Genomic DNA, 17,209 nt, shown 5'->3' with positions numbered 1-17,209 from the left:
AAAATCCTCCATAAAGTTTTATTATATTGAAGAATTTATACTCTGGAACTTCTCTCGGTTGTAATAATGATCACTTGTACCTTCCTTGTAGCTTCTGTATCCTTTAATAATGGTGCATTTAAATGCAAGTACCACCAGCATGCATAATACAGGATTGTAGCATTATTCCCTTTCCTTTTAACTCCACTAATCTCACAATCTCACTCAAATAAAGCATACTCATACAAATCACGCCATTAGATTTGCTATATGTCACATATAGGCAAATGTTTATTATATTCAAGTAGCATCTGCACTTTGCTAAAGATGTACCAAATTTTCTAACACCCGATTCTGATCTCTGCTACACAGGCTTAAATCTAGAATGAGTCCTAAACTGTCATTCTGGGGAGTGACAGACTTCAACAGAGCTGCACAGCTCAAACCAGCAAAGGATAATAAGGGGTTTTGTTTGTGAGAAAGTGGCTTCCTTAACTTCTAAGACAAAAACACAAGCCTATAATTTCTAGTTTTCTCTAACATTGTCTCTCCCTCAACTCTTACCATAAAAATACCCAGGTGTGCTCTCTGAAGAGCTTCTCCTACATCACATGCACCCTTCTACAGAAAGCAGAATAGGTATGTCAGAAGAACTTTAACTCCTGAGCCATTTCATCTTTCTTCAGTCTCAGTAGACTCCAAGAGTGAAGTGCCCAGAAAAACTGCTCTGCTCTCAGGTAACACAGTTCTTCTATACACAACAGATACACATGCTTTTCATTCCAGAAGTCCTTCTCTACCACTACAAAATGTCCTCTGTAATGATAATAGTATTGTGCAAATGCTGAACACCTTCAACAATAGTTTTAATTCATCCTTCCTTATGATCTTGCAATAATGAACGAGAACCTGGCTACACACAGGTAATAAAATCTCTGTCACTGACACACTTTGGGGACAGCAGGATTACTGCTTTGTGTACTTACACTGGCTGCAACACAATGCCCAGTGAGGTGTCCTCTGACAGATTGCTTAGATTTTGCAGCTGAAAGCAAGAAAAATTACTGTTCTCTATTTGGAGCAGGAGAGCAGTTTGTCGAAAGCCTGAATCCTGGAGCACATTCTTGAAGAAAAAAAGGATGATGGAAAGATAACTTCAGATGTTAAAGACACAGTTATAATGCCACAAGTTAAAACAATGACCAGATAGAAGTCGTGCACTTGGATTCATTCTATTACAGCAAATTATAGAAGGCATTATACAGTAAAAACAGCGTAACAAACTCCAAAACATATTAAAACACAGCAATGTACATATATTTTAGGTATACATACTCAGGCAGACACATTAAAGTTATATTGTGCATAATATTTCTTTTCAGTAGGGCTAATTTAAGGCAACCTGCAAGTGCATTGTTAATGTCCTTCTTCTATAGTTACATCTGTGACACAAACATCTATCCTTCTGTTGGAATGCTGAAAGAAAGCTGGAAAGAGATGTGACAAGGCACATAATTTACTCCTAACAAAAGAAATAAGAAAGGAGAGTGAAGAAACACCTGTAGAGGAGAAAGAAGAAAATGGGATCAAACACTCTATATAGTTTAGAAAAAGAAAGAATTAGTTTGATGGAAGAGTTGGGAGAAGATAAAAATTAGTGTCAATGAATACACCATTTCCTTGAATTAACTGATGGATTTGACAAAAAAAAAAAAGCCTTTTTAAGGTAAGTACCTGTTCGGCAAAATAAATAGACTTGTGAATAATGGGGTTTTTGATCAGAAAAATATTTTGCTGTTTAAAATAAATTGAATAAAAATTTGCTTAATTTTCAGAAGTCTAATTTTCAATACATTATTTTTACTTGTTTCTTTTTTGTCTATATACTCTTTGTTACAATAGATTCCTTCCTTCTCATTCTGAAACTTTTCATCGGCAAAAGTAAAAACAGAGAAAAGCCTTCCTAATTACTTAAATGCAGATTACTTCCAAATGAAATTAGAGCAGTCACTAGTTCCACTGTTTTTGTTATAAAAACAATATTCTATTTTTGACCCAGTCCCTTCCCACAATATTAAGAATGTATACTCCAGTGTTGCCACATTATCACCTATTTGAGGCATGTTGGCTCCATTTATGGAAAGCACATTTTGTAAGATGTAAACAAATCAGCCCCAAAGTACATTTAGTCCTTTTATTAGTCTGTTGCATGAAAAAAATGAAAGCAGGTTTCAATTATTTGCCATGCTGCTTTCAGTTACAGTACTAAATGCTATTTACCCTCAACTGCAATTTTTTGTGGTCCAAAAATAATCAATTTTAAGAGACTGCTTTATTAAAATAAGGCAATATGATCTGAATTCTACATTCCCCTGTCTGAAGATGGTAAGAGAATTAAAATCTTGACTGAAAGCTCTTGTTTTCTTTAAATAGTAACCATTCAGTTAAGATTATATTTAAATTTTCTTAAAATTGAGAGCATTTTGTGGGATGATCTGCTCAAGTCAACACAGTAGAGTGTCAAATATGTATAGAATCAGAGTAGAATCCAAATGCAATTGAAACCCCAATTCCATGCTAACTTTGCTGTGCAGAAATTAAGCTGAAATCCATAAAATAGATATACTGGTTCCATGTTCATGAGTGATCTGATTGATCCTTCCACGCACACAGTCAAGAGAAACTGATATCAATGTTCCATTGTGTACTTCAAAAGATGCACGGAGGGACACACTGGTCCATATGCTTCCCTCTGGCATCTGACCTCCAATCTGCTGAGCAACTGCTGTGGGTTGCATGTGATCCATGGTCAACTGATTGAGAGTCACTTTGAGCACATTGCAGGAATGGATTAGCTTTAAGTTAAATGCAATGCTGGCAACTCCCTTTTCAGTAAAAATAAAATACTTCTGAGCAAGCTGTCCAGAAGAAACCAGCTGTATCTGTTTCTCATTGGATGAGAGCTGGGTGAAATCCAGTAGTTTGTTTCTCACTGCTCCAGTAGGCAGACCTGTAACAGAAACTGTGGCTGATATGGCACTAGAAACCGCTGAAGGGATCCAGATAAGGCTAAACATACTAATTCCAGAACTATCTCCAAAATAGCGAACATTACACTGTGCAGGAGAAAGTATCTCAAAGCTAACCAGATCTCCAGCACCAACCTTTGTGGCTCCAGAAGCAGATATAGATGTGTCTCTGTAATTTACCCCAGATTTAAATACATTCATCAATTCTCTGTTGGTACCATTCCTATTGATATAAGAAATTAGGGAGAAGCCCTCCCGGACACACGTATGACCCATGGAATACAATGCTTGATGAAACACAAATTTGACAACACCAGTTTCAGTGAACTTTATAGCTCTGCCATCATGAGATAAACTTAGCATATAAGGGTCAGAAACAGAAATTATTTTAAAGGTAGGTCGATAGTTGGTTTGGTAATGCATCGCTGTTGACATCTGTGCACTGAGTGCCACAGCACCTGTGTCGTGGGACAACCAAAATAAACTCAGTGGGGTAGTAAGATCATAAATATTTAAGTCCTTGCTTTGATTGCAGAATTGATTAGGGCTCCTCAAATACACAGAAAGAGTTTGACTGGGCTCTACTTCAGCAACACTGCTTAAACTAGTGCTCTGGAAATACTTTCCTTCTGGCTGCTCAATCCGAACACCACTCAGTTCATAGTCTTCCTCGCTGCCATTAAGCTTTAAGGAAAGTTGCAAAAAGTTCCTGCAGTTGTGCTTTACTGCAAAATTGAGGTCAGTCCACAATAGACCATGTTGCTTGAATACCAGGCTGCTGTCATCAGTGGACAGGATATCACAGGGAAGCTTTTCCTTTATCTCCAAGTTCAAGCCCGAGTAGACCTGAGAGATGCCAGACTTTATGGAGGGTAGAACGATGTTTGCAGCCCAGGACTCTGAGAGCTTGTTTTCAGTGGCTGCTGAACAAACTGTGTCACTGACGGTGGAACAAGGCATGGCCACCATTCCATCTTCACACTTTAAACATGCTTGGCATTCCTGCATTTCCTTATTGAAGAAATGTTCCTCTCCACACATTCCCAAAGCTGCATCTTTCTCAGTAATTCCAAGGCACCGGAAACCACCTGTTCACAGGAAATGGACTGGTTTTATTGTCATACCTTTAAAACACTAAAAATAAAAATGCTACAGCTCCACATATCAAGTATCTTTGATATATGTCTAATCATAAGTGAGAAAACAGAAGAGAGTTATGATGTTAGATCACTTTACACTATTAAAGGAAACTTGATAGATTACAGAGGAAATATTAGGCATAACTCACCTGGTCCAACCAAGCACAATGGTTTAGAGTGAAAAAGAAGCTACCTAGAGGCAATTCTAACCAAAACTTGCAACGTATCAGATACAATGATATTGGTCCAAAGACAATCTCTTCCTTCTCTGACATAAAAGGCACAGTGCCTGGTACACAGAGCAGCTCCTTTCAGCTAATGGAGAGTTTCCCTACACAGGGAGAAACGTGCACTGCCTGCCCAGCCATGCTACAGGGTAGCCCTGCTGTCACTGTGATTGCTAAAGCAGTGCTTTGAACCCAAGGGACAAGGACCCCTGGCATTCACTCCGTATATAGTTTTTAAAAAACTTGCAAGAGAAAAATAGGAAAACCAAAACTGTAAACAGCAGGCTTAAATTCATTATGCATCAGCCCACACATTAAAAAGTGGAAAACCACTGCCCTATGACACAGGACACCAGTGGTTGTGATCAATCTATAGTAGAACACTGCTGCAAACTATGAGGAGAATATATATGTGCTGTTTGAAATTTGTTTGTTTGACATAAAGCAATTTTGTGCTGTTAAATAGTACGCCATGACCTCAGTGGATCAAAGAATGTACACCAAAAAAACAGGTTTTAAAAACAGCCTGCAATTTTCTGTGGTAATTTTCCAAGAGCTGCCAGCACTTCCACCTGGAGCAACCAGAACCCAAAACCTTTGTATGTGGAGATTTCAGGATCTGAATCAATACACAAGATCTGAGGCAACTTAAATAACCACCTGCAATTTGTGTCTCAATCACTAATGCACTCATTTATGCTTTTTTACCTTCATGATCAAAACTCAATAATCATCTTTGTAATAGATCTTCTTAAATATCATTTAGTATACAGATCCTATGTCATACACTTGCATTATTCTTTAGGTGGAAACTTTCTGTACCTGGGCTGGGATTTGCTCCAAGACTGGGACTACAAGCATTTGTGTGGATTCTCCACTGCTAGCCCAGAGTGGGGCTGGCTATTCCAGCTGCTGATATAGACAGAAAAGCTCACCACACTTGCTGCAAACTGCAACTACACACAAACCTGGCCCACAGGGGAGGTCAGAATGTTGGCTAGAATTTACTTCTGATACTGCATTATTCAGCAGAGAACATCAGACACTGTGTTAATTTATACAGGCTTCATATATTCACCCTCACATCACTTTGTCTATTTACACTTCATTCACTTAAGTGATGATTCTCTGCTAACACCTATGTGTAGGACCATACCATTTATAATGTGAGAATATTCCTTCTAAGATCAGGTATCATTTTATAAAAAAAACTTCCCTGCAGAACAGTAAGATTTTTTCCATTTTAAAAAAAGTAAAGAGAAACTTAACACTTTGCTCCTCTCAGAAAGTGTCTTTTTTACGAGAAATAAAAGCCAAATAAATAAGATTACATTTTTCAACTAAAAACCTTCTAGAGGGAGTATAGAAAAAAGTCACAGACAATCTTTCCTTTTGAAACCAGTTTTAACCATGATGTATTTGCTCACATGACATTTCTTAACCATTTCTCGTATCAGTAGCTCCACCATCACTGAGAAATACTGGATGAACTGATACTAAGTATACACACACAGCTGGCTCACACAGCAGAGAAAATTTCAGTAATGCCTAGGAACACTTTTTATGCTCTTCATTTCTAAAAAATATTTTAGTGTATATTTGTAAATATCACGTTTCACAAATACTTGTGACGGTTATATGCACTAATTTACTGTCTAGTCTTTTATTGGTTAGATCTGCAGCAGGTGTTCCCCCTGTGTGTACTTCAAATAGGTGACTTCAAAGCAGCACACAGACTGCTTCTTGCTGTGGCCACAGCTGCAAGAGCAGCACCCTACCAAAGCAAATGACAGCCAAACATCAGAAAACCAGCACAGCAGCATGCTGGGACTGCTTCCCTCTGCTCTTTATCACTTTACAACCTCTGCCATCTCTTCCTGGCTCCTTGCTCTGAGCACTGCTGCACCTGGTTTCACAGCAAGCAGTCCAGCTGTACTCAACCTGGCTTTGTGGAACTGAGTCTTCCTGCAGCACATTCCCCAACCCTTGCCACTCACAGAGGCCAGGTAATTGCAAGGCAATTACAGTGAGCTGTGTATGTATTTTCCTGCTGCTACTACTCACAACTGTCTGATGCAAAGGTTATATTTGGGCAGATTAAGTATGGGAATCCTTCACTTTTTAGAACCTCTATGTCAAATTTGGATCATCAGATATCAATATGGTTCATTACAAATCAGGGGTATCTGTCAAGGTTTTCATTCCTCTTCCCTCTGCATCCCACAGTAAGTTATATAGTAAGTCTTCTTATTTTGCATGGCATTCCAGGGAGAGTGCCTTTGGTTGATTCTGTTTGCTGGATAAATAATCTGACTACCCTCCCATGGTTGTCTAAGAAGGAAATGATGCACCAAACCATATTTTCACTGATTACATACCTCTAACTGTTATTTCAACCTTAATGACTAGCCTTTAATTAAATAAATCAACAATTCTTATTCCACACAGAAGTGAGAAAAAGCAGCAGGGGAAGAAGGTATGATGTAGAGGAAATGGAAGGGTGGAGAAAGAGAGGCTCCTAGTTACATGATTCTTTACTGTTACTGCTCTGTCTCCCCTCACACTGTACATTGAACATGAGCTGCTACAGATGCAACAACCTTTGCGTGCAGCCTGAGAAACCACATTCAACATCTGGAACTCATATGTCACATCACATCCCCTTCTTCCCGTCTTTACCCAAAACAGACATTCAGTTTCAGCCTTTCTTTTGACACGTTAATCACACTTGTATGAGATAATGAGCTACCATGGACAGACAGGCTGAAAGTAGCAAACGTCTCTAACAAAAAATAACAGGAACACTCTGTCTTCCAAGACAGATGGGAACAACATTGACAGGACATTGATTCCTGTCCAGGTGATGGGTTATAACTTGCTTTCACATACCTACACACTACCATTAAAACTGGGAGAAGAGGAAGAGAAGGAAGGCTCCTTTCCTTCCAAAGACACTGCTACTGCCTTTCTGTGGTCTGACAAACCATCACTACCCATCTGTTTCTTGGCAGTGTTTTGCCCTCACGTTCCTCCAGCAGTTGTACAGACTCTTTCTTGGTCTGGTTCTCCTCCACAGAACCCACTGAATAAATTCATTACAGCCTTCCCTCTTCCAAGCCACAGACTAGAGCAACACTAAATGGCTACCACACTGGTGCCTCTCCTTTCCTAGGGCTGAGGCCTTGTGGGCTTCCATCCAAAAAAACTCCAATGGGAGCAAACCCAATGTCTCAGTAAAGATGAGACAAAGCCTTACACCTTTCCTATGCTCTGGCTCAAATTTTGTGCTCTAAACTGTCTTGCCTCCAACTGTCCACCTCTAAGATTCTCCAAAAGTGTCTTCCCTCTTCTTCTGTAAGACTGATCCACCTCATGTGCAGCATTTACAGCATAAGGTGACACTAAGTGCTCTCTTCAAGTCACTTCCAGTTTCCTGTACTGTTTGTAGTAACATCATTCAAACCAACACAATTCCTATCCAGAGGGAGTAAGGACAGTATAAGAAAACCCACACCCTCTTTTAATCCTTTCCTAGCATCCCACATTTTTCTCCACCAGTGGCTGAGTATAAAAGGCACAAAATCACTCACAATCAGCTGAAAATAGCCCTTTGCCCCTCAAAGAGGTCACCTTCTTCTTACAAGTCTAGAAGCCTAGAGGAGGAAAAACACAGAATCTAACGAAGCCCTTCCTGGATTATTTGACTGTAAGACCTCAGGTACAGGTCACAACTGGTAAAATGTTCTATTTGATCACAGAGTTCCTTTCAAGGTTTTTTGGATGACCACAAATTAGACTAATATAAAGAAACTTAGTAGCTGGATAAAATTTGCTCAGTATGTCTATTAATTTTTCTCTTTTGTGTCTGACTGCCAAGAGAATGAAATGAAATAATGAAGTCAGCAATGCAAAACACCAGACAGATTTGTTCTTAAATGTCTGAAAAACTCCCCTAAAGTGTCCTCAAATGATGGAAACTTTTGATCTTTCCTCAGTATTTGACAATATTGTGGCTAAGGAGAGTAAGATTAATAGAGGGAGGTCTTATAAGAGTCTTCATTAGATCAAATCAGGTATCTATTCCAGTGCATTTTCTGTAAGGAAAATGACAACTATTTTCCTCCATTAGGAATAAGATCTTTGATTTGGGCCCTATTTGCACCAGCATAAACAAGAAGAAAGTCAAGCCATAAGAGAAAATGAAAAGCAAAGCATATAAAACCCCACGCAAAAGGGACCATCCAGTGCTTCTAAAGGATATTAATGTCCTAAATAGCCCATTGTCCACAAAAACTGCTATCAGCTTACAGATTAATGGTTTTTAACCCCTTTGATTCCAGCAAGCTATACATATCACTACTCACTAAGATACAAGCCTGAGTCCTTACCTATTTCTTTGGCCTGTTCCTGAAGATCTAATTATCCTCATTCTTTAATTATCAGAGAATATAACTTACCTGGAGTATTGAGGCATTTTATCCTCTCACCACAAATGCTTGGAGATTCAGTGCACTCATCTCTGTCCTGTATATGACAAGAATCATATTGAAACAGTTTTAACATGACAACTTAAATTTGAAGCAGGCATTTCAGGTTCTGTGACATCCATCTGTCCACAATAGGTGTATGTAGGGATGGAGAAGGGGTTGATCCCATAAGCATGTTAGAGCAGGACAATTTTGATTTGGATTTGTTGCCTGCTTTAACCAGGTATCCAAAAACACTGTGTGATGGCACAGAAAGCAAGCAGTGTGCAGATGAGCTGAACAGAGGGGTTGCACAAGTAACACTTGTTATGATGCACATCCCCAGGAGTGGTGCATCAATCAATTGATCATAAGGACATTGCTTGTAAGGACATTTAGTCTGGGAGGAAGCTGCTAACCAAAACACACATTAAAGCAAATTAGAAAGTAATATTCCCTGTCAACAACCCCTCCTTTCACCCTACAGAAGGCAGACGGGAAAGAAAAACAGCCTACATTTGCCTTAGAATGCTAGCATTAAAGACAATTGAGGCTAGCAGACAGGGAACTGGACAGACACATTCAGGTTCTCAGTATCTGGTTCAGCTGGTCAGGCTCATGTTAAGCTAAGAATTGGGGGCAACATTTAGCAAACAAGATATTGCTTTAAATATCAAGTTGCCCATATATCTTAGGACTTCTAAATGACAAAAAGCAAAGAACCATCTTAGTTTGCTTGCACGCTAGTTTTGTGTTGTATAATAAAATGTATTTTATAATAAAATTTATTTAACAATGGAAGTATTCATGTTCTATATTTGTGTATTTGTATGTTATGTTTAAGAAGGACTAGTCCTTACATTTGTTTTAACTGACAACTTCTGCTTCCAAACTTGTAAATAAATGTCTGACCTATGCTTAATAAAGCTTTCCTGTGTTTTTCAGAGATGTCTGGAAGCTCCTGTAGTGTGTAATGGAATTAAATAAACAAATTTAGCATGCATAAGTCTAAATGTTTTAGGATGTCTTTTCCTACCACGATGAAAAGAATCAAAGTCCTGCCAGCTGACAGGTTTGGGAAAGTGTCACACTCAACAGGCACAAACCAGTGCCTGATTTAGAACACTAAATGCTAAAGAGAAACCCACAAAAAAACCTTTTGGCAGACTTTGAAGTTCCAGAGATCCATTTGGTAAAACACATGATCCAAACTGGATTTCTCTAGCTCTCCAAGTAGTTATTTCCAGAATGTTATCCCAATATGTCCAACACAAAGCTTCATAAGCAATAACTGAAAGATACAGAATTATGTTTCACCTGGCAAATCCGATCAGAGTTTGCAGAACACTCGGCCATTTGGAAAAAACCAGCAGGACACAATGTGCATTTTTCACATTGTGAAGGTGTCTTTTGGAAATTGCAAAATTCATCACTTTCACAAAGGCCACAGTCCAGCAAAGATTCCCCAACATTAATCACTTTTGCATCCACTTCTACTTTGTGCACAGAGTATGACTTCTGGAGATGATTTCTGACCTGGTTCTGAAGTCCATGAAGATGACTTTCAAAATAATTTTGAATATCTTCTTGCAAACTCTGAAATGACATTTGTTTCACTGTATCAAAAAGCATGCCATACTGGACTTTGATCAGATCCATTTGCTCATACATTTTCCTTTGCTGTTCAAGAATCTCTCGTTGCTGGCTAACCAACACGTGCTGCTGTTCAGCAAGTTTTTGCTGCAAATCAGCAATGATCTGCTGTTGGCTTTTTAGCATTTCTGTGAATTTCTCGTGCCCTTTTGCAAGGTGCAGTTGTAGTATTAGGGCATCTTCAGACGGAACTTCATTTTCTCCTGAAATACAAATGATCTATTATTGTCCAAGCTTGTGGTATCATCTCTTCAAAAGCATTCCAATTTTAGCAAATTAATGAAAAGTCTCATTAAAATCAAGTCATTATTATAAGGCCAGTTCCTTTACTATCTCTTGTAGCCCCTTCATGGAACCACAAAGTTTTCCATTTCATAAGTAGCTTCTGAAATCATCATTTGCCCCTGCTTCAGGGCATAAATTAATCACCACATCAATAACAGATTAATAATTCCTATGTACATGTTCAAACACAGTAAAGAGTAAATGGCCAATTTTCACTGTAGAAGTAATAAAATGAAGTGATAAAACTTGCTGCAAATACTAAGCTATTAAGGGTAGTAAAAGGAAGGGTCAATTGCAAAGAGCTGCAAAACGAGTCTATGATATTGAGTAGCAGCAATAAAATGACAAAAAAGAAGTTCAGAGGAGATAAAGGTGAATTGAGGTTCTCACTGAAAAAAGAATTCAAGTTTTTTAGTTCAAATGTCATACTTGTAGATTATTATTGCCCCTTGGAATTGATCTTGAAGTAATATATCTAGATATAGATGTTGGGCTACAGAGCAATGTAATCATTAATTCAGTGCCCAACAGAGGTCAGAAAGGCAAATAAAATGCTAGGATTAATTAGAAGAAGAACACATAACAGAAGATAATATATCATTATGACATTACATTAATCAATAGAGCATCTGAATACAGAATGCAGTCCTGGCTCTCCATCTCAAAAAGGAGTATAGAAAAACTCACAAGTTCACAAAAAGCAAGGAAAATCTAACATGATACTGCTGCAATATGAGAAACTAGGTAAGACTTCTCAGGATCAGGGAAAAAAAACAAAGAAACCAAACAACTGTGCTACATTTCAGGTATACTAAAGCAAGCAAATATGGGAAGACTCTTCAGTCTTTCTTCCAAAACAAGAATTAAAGGATATTAAATGAAGGCAGCAGTTCCATACACCCCAAAACTTCAAAAATAAAATCAGTTTGGGGCTTAAAGACAGACATCGATCAGATTCGGAAAATCTAAGCAACAAACTGTTGGAGCTGGGAAAATTATCTAGGAAAATATCATGCTGTACTTTCTACAGTATCTGCTGCTGGACACTGCCAGAGAGGATCCTCAACCCATATAATCATTCATCTGTTCTTAAGCAGCATGGATTTTTATTCTTATAAGCATAGAACATGAAGGGTGACAAAATGAACAAAGACCATATCCAGTTCTTGTTTACAGTTCCCAAAATATTTTGCTGTTTGGTTAGTTTTACTCACAGCATAACGCACACATTAATTTTTATTTTTCAGCCCTAACTTAGATATTAAGGTAGTTCGCAGTATATGCCAGATTTGAGAAAACAAAGATCAAGATAAGACAACAAAACCCATTTTGTGTGCATTCCTTCTTTTGGGATGCCAGTCTTTCATCTGAAGTAAGGTGCACTCACAGTGCTGCTGAAAAACAGCAGGGACATCGGACTCATCTGATGTGAAATGGGACTACGGGTGTGCACTGCAGCATCTTCACCTGGCCAAAAGAAGTGGTGGCTCAGCTGCAATTGACAGGAGTTTTCCAGACAGTAGGTGTGGTGCTGGTGATACTGAAAAGATGATGAAGATGTTTGTGTAACCCCAGCAGATGGGCTGTGCTGGCTGTGACAGGCAGCTGGTGCACAGTGACAGTCACCTGCCTCACACACGAGCCTGCAAACACGGACACCATGCTGGCAATCAGCTTGAGTCCCTGGTACTGCCTGTACCTTGGAGGGCTGGCATCAGGCATGGCCTTCAGCAAGCATCTGAGTAGACTGCACCTTGTATGAATGGGGATTTTTAACAGACTGAACAACAGACTATTCGGTTCACCAAAACACTGTTTTTTACAGCAGGTTAACTAGAGCAGGGATATTTTAATTACTAAAGAATCACTGCAAATCTGTTCAGTCACAAAGCTGGCAGTCATAGGCTGGGGTGAGCCACCAGGTCTCCACTTGTGTATGGTGAATTAATGCAGGTAGAAAAATGGCCTTTGGGTCACCTAGGCAGTATATTCCAGCTCCCCTGCTGTCTGAGGGGAGGTCAATGGCAAAAAAAATCCCATTCAGCTGGTATTAGTGATCTGCTGAAATGCTACCTTGACAGAAATGTTCCCCTAAAAACAGAGAAAGACAGGAACAGTCACTGACATGTCTCTTGAATCATCAAATAATGGCTTGCATTGGAAGGAATCTTAAGAGTTCCTCCAGTTCCAATGCCCCTGCCATGGGCAGGGACACCCTGCATTAGACCAGCTTGCTCAGAGCACCATCCAACCTGGTGCTGAACACTTGCAGGAGTGGGGCATCCACAAATTCTCTGGACAACCTGTTCAGTGCCTCACCACCCTCACAGTAAAGAATTGCTTCCTAATATCTTATCCACAAGTATTCTCTTTTAAGGTGGAAGCCACTCCCCCTTGTCACGGACACTACATCTGTTTGAGCTGCAGCTCTCCCCAGACAATTGTCAATGCATTTCCCCCAGTTAGAGATCTGATTATCACATTATTTGTTTTGCTTGTTTCAGTAGACAAGCCATGCTAGAATTGCTATACAAACCATGCTAATTTGCAAGATTTGACTCTAGCTGCCAATGGGGATTCCTCTGCACTACTGTAGGAAACTCACTGACCTGTGTTCAAAAGAAGGTCAAAGGGAAACACAGATGTTTGAGCAGAGCAGAATGCTGAATGCTTGCCTATAAACTGACTTGAAGGAAATCAAAGACAGTCAATACGCCTTATTTTTTGTTCCTGACGCCAAATACATGGAATTTCTCCTAGATGTTGATGGATTCAGTATGTTGTTCTTCCACTCCTAGGAGAGAATGCTGCCTTAAGAAGATCTGGGTCCTGTCTTTGGAATGGGCAAAACATGTATATATGTCCTCTGTCCAGTCAGAAAAAAAACATGTCTACAGCAAGACTCATTCACACCAAGTACAGCAGCGGGCACAAGGAAATAGCAGAGCAAGAGGAGAACTTCTGAGGGTGTAGTGGTCCTAGAAGCTTGTGTATTATCACAGGTTTGTTCACTGTGTGTTCCATGTCAACAGTGCCTTCCATGAGATTACATGGTTTAGTGGGCAGTGTTGCACCCTACTTTCTCTCCAATATATAGTAATATGTAGGGCATTTCTCTCTGCCATAGCAAGATGAATGCCCAAACCCATGATCGTCACTGCCCATAATCCATTCACACATTCAAGGATTTTTTAAGGGAAACTCTAAGCTCCAAGACTTCACCCAGCATCAGGCCTGCAAAGACCATAAAATTGAAAGAGTGATCTCTGAGTCTCCAAACATCTTCACCCTCTGACCCTTTAGCTTTAATTCCTCTGACGCACATCAGAGGGGACAGAGGACCCAAACCTAAGGCCCAGGAGATGAGAGGTGCATGTAACTCATCATGTTAGCTGTAACTGCTGATGGTATTGGAGACTGGGCAGCACAGACTGACCAGAGACAGCCAGAGAAGAAGATTATGTGAGAAAGAGGTTATGCTGAGCTGGATGCTCTTTGTAAGACTTGAACAGGGATACATGTCTGTTTTCAACACTATCCAAAAGAATTGATCTTCCTGTACAAGCAGAATGCTCTCGCTATTTGCCAAGGCTCGAATAACACAGAGAAAGACTTTGGTATGGACAAAGAAAATGCAAATATCCTGGATTCTTCAGCAAAACGGAGGCATGGCATTTATGATGACAGTACGAAGAAGAGGTTCTGTGCACAGAAGCAGAGAAAAGGAAGGTTAACCATAATGACTTATTTTCTGTCCACCTTTGGTCACTGAGCATACAGAGATTCTCTAAGACATCTGGGGACAGTTTCAGTAAAATGAAGGTAGACAGTGTCACTGCATTATGCACGGGGGGACTGGAAACACCAAGTGCAGCAGTCTCCTTTGGAGGAGATGTCACTTCACTAAGTAGACTTTGATAACTTGTAGGCTTAGCATATGCTCTGGTGTCTGAAGCAGCCATGGCACTCATATTAGCCATGCAGACTTGACATAGCTTAAATTACCTTCTTCACGCTTTTTATTAGCTTTTAGCATCAATGGGAAATAAATCACCCTACCTAATATATTTCCTAAATTTCAGACAAGGCATTAAACCAGAATCCAAACTGTTTTGAGGCTATTAAGGACTTGTTGGTGCTCTTCGTGACAGAAAATCTGCAAATCCCTGACAATTAGAGACACCTTCTGCTGACATATGAGTATAACCACAAACGTACCTGGCTTCCTACAGGGATACCAAAATCACCAGAGCTGCGCTTGTCAATGGACAGGCAAGTGCTCTGAACAAAGCACTGTAAGAGATGTTTTACAACTTTTTTCCTCTGGCTATTACAGAAAGACAGTTTGGCAGCAATAGCAACTTTCTTACCAATGGCACCAGGCTGGATATGGAGCATACATCCACCCCACAGAAGTGTTTTAAGATGTTGCTATAAATTAAGAACACTAGCAGTACCAGACTGTGAAGAGACAGACTTAATCTTGTTTTAAAATAGCACTAAAAAAGATTCTGCCACGTTTCATCAGCTCTAGGTCTCCTAGGTGCATGTGTTTATGGAGGGGAGATGAAGGGGAGCAGAGAGAGGAGCCACAGCAGCAACTCCCACACACGGTATGAAGACCAGTGCCAGATTTTCTTCCTAACTCTCCCAAAACAAGGAGCTCTCATGCAGTCGCTCAGGTGCCCCTGCGTGCGGGCTCTCAGAGGTGCTGAAGCCCTTGGACCAGCAGACACCTGCCCGGCTCGAGAAGACCCAGCACCCTCCGGCTGCGGCTCTCCGTGACCGCACTGAGCCCCGGCGGGCTGCAGGAGCCCTGCGTGCCACGGACGGGCGGTGATGGTGCGGGGTGCGCCCTCCCGCCCCCGGGGCCCCTCGCGCCGCCCCGCACCTGGCTTGACGTCGCAGGTGAGCTGCACCCCCGCGGCGCCGCCGCCTCGCTCGGGAGCGGCGTGGGCAATCTCGTCCCCCGCGAACTGGGCGGCTGTGTCGGCGGCGCGCAGCAGGGCGGGCTCGGGGCAGCCCTCGGCGGGGGCGGCGCAGCCCGGGCCGCGGGGCCGCGGGCGCGGGCGGAGCGGCAGCAGGCGGCACTCCAGGCCCTGGCAGTCGCGGCGGGTGGCGTTGGCGGCGCAGTCCCCGCCGGGGCAGGCGGGCAGCGGGGCGGCGGGCGCTGCCTTGCCGTGCGGCGGCCGCAGCGGCGCGGCGCTGTGCAGGAAGGAGCGCGCCGGGCGCCCGGCCCGGCCGCCGCAGCGGGGTCCGCGGCAGGGCGGCGGGGGCGCGGAGCCGCCCTCGCACGGGGCTCCGCGGCAGGGCTCGGCCGAGCCGCCCCCCGCGCCCAGCAGCGACAGGCAGACGCCCAGCCAGCAGCGCGCCCACCACAGCCGTCTCGCCGGCATCTCTGGCCGCGCCTGCAAGAGAAGAGAGGCCGCAGCGGGTCAGGGCAGATGCCCCTGTCCCTCCGCCCTAGCCCGGGGTGCGCGGAGCCGCGGAACCCCGCCCCCCACACCCCTCTCTCCCTTCGTTTTGCAGCATCCCAAATCCGGGAAAAACTTTTCACCCGCGTCCCGTCCCGTCCCTCCCCGGCGTAACCTGCGGGAAGGTGCGGGGCGGCGCCCGGAGCAAGCGCGGCCTCGGGGCTGTGCTCCTCGGAGCGGCTGCCCGCAGCGGGGACCAGCCTCCTCCGAAAGCTGGAGGGGAATGGAAATGTGCAACATTCCTGGGGCTTCGTTAGCATCAGATTTCCCAAGCGCCTCCCTTTAACTCCTTCGCTCCTCCAGCCCCTGCCGGCTGCCCGGGGCGGCGGTGGGACGGAGGCGGGGGCTGCCCCGCGGCTCCCACCGGCTCTGGCTCTCCCGCCGGCGTTTCTTGGCTGTGTTATCCCACGGCGCCCAGCCCGTGATATGTACATGCCTTAAAAGGCTGGCTTTTATTCCGAGTGGTTTTACTGAGCCTCAAAAAAAACCAAAAAAAACCCAAAAAACCTCAAAAGCCAGACAACCAAAACCTCAAACCCAACAGGAGTAAAATACACTCGCGATGCAGTTTCCAATAAAGAAAATTTCATGAGGCTGAAAAAGTTATGGGTAGTTTGGATTTCTTGGTTCCCACTTCAATCGTCAGGAGCCTCCATCAAAGCATCCGACCGCAGCTGCCGTTTTCTCTGAGGCTACCGAGGGCCGCAGCAGAGAAGAAGCGAAGGGACCGATTTTGAACAGGGCAGCCATGTGGCTGTGCCAGTGTGTGCTTTCTGATAACGCAGCTTCCCCGGACGGCTCCTGGCAGCGCTCACACCGAGGTGTGAGGATCAGCATACCTTTCAAGTGCTCCGAGGCGTGAATAACTCCCCGCAGCAGGAGCCACCGCGCTTATCTAATCTCTTCCACATGCTACCGCGGGAACGCGACACCAAGTATGTGTCCAGTTCAGCGCTA

General features: G+C 42.6%; 2 protein-coding genes across 2 annotated transcripts in view; one reads left to right on the top strand and one right to left on the bottom strand.

Moving 5' to 3' along the window:
- Positions 1–2,442: 2,442 nt before the first annotated feature.
- LOC106856654 (uncharacterized) lies at positions 2,443–15,763 on the bottom strand. The gene is made up of 4 exons (XM_088160222.1): positions 15,670–15,763; positions 10,158–10,696; positions 8,832–8,898; positions 2,443–4,096 (listed from the first exon to the last, which is right to left on the bottom strand). The coding sequence occupies exons 2-4, from the start codon at positions 10,617–10,619 to the stop codon at positions 2,577–2,579; spliced, it is 2,049 nt and encodes a 682-aa protein (XP_088016348.1). The 5' UTR covers positions 10,620–10,696; positions 15,670–15,763; the 3' UTR covers positions 2,443–2,576.
- Positions 15,671–17,209, top strand: part of APBB1IP (amyloid beta precursor protein binding family B member 1 interacting protein) — a 79,395-nt gene continuing 77,856 nt past the window's right edge. The window contains exon 1 of the mRNA XM_088160215.1: positions 15,671–15,686. The gene's annotated coding sequence lies outside the window, so the exon portion shown is untranslated. The remainder of the gene's footprint in view (positions 15,687–17,209) is intronic.

Source organism: Sturnus vulgaris, chromosome 1 (assembly GCF_052056855.1).
Source record: "Sturnus vulgaris isolate bStuVul1 chromosome 1, bStuVul1.hap1, whole genome shotgun sequence".
In the NCBI taxonomy this organism is placed as follows: Eukaryota; Metazoa; Chordata; class Aves; order Passeriformes; family Sturnidae; genus Sturnus; species Sturnus vulgaris.
This window is presented reverse-complemented; position numbering and strand designations above follow the sequence as displayed.

Excerpts from the sequence above, each read along its gene's own strand:
- LOC106856654 (XM_088160222.1), bottom strand. The coding sequence starts at position 10,619 with ATGCTAAAAAGCCAACAGCAGATCATTGCTGATTTGCAGCAAAAACTT. Across the intron at positions 8,899-10,157 it reads ACTCTGATCGGATTTGCCAG|GACAGAGATGAGTGCACTGA; the intron begins GTGAAACATAAT and ends TGTCATATACAG. Across the intron at positions 4,097-8,831 it reads AAAATGCCTCAATACTCCAG|GTGGTTTCCGGTGCCTTGGA; the intron begins GTAAGTTATATT and ends TCCTGTGAACAG.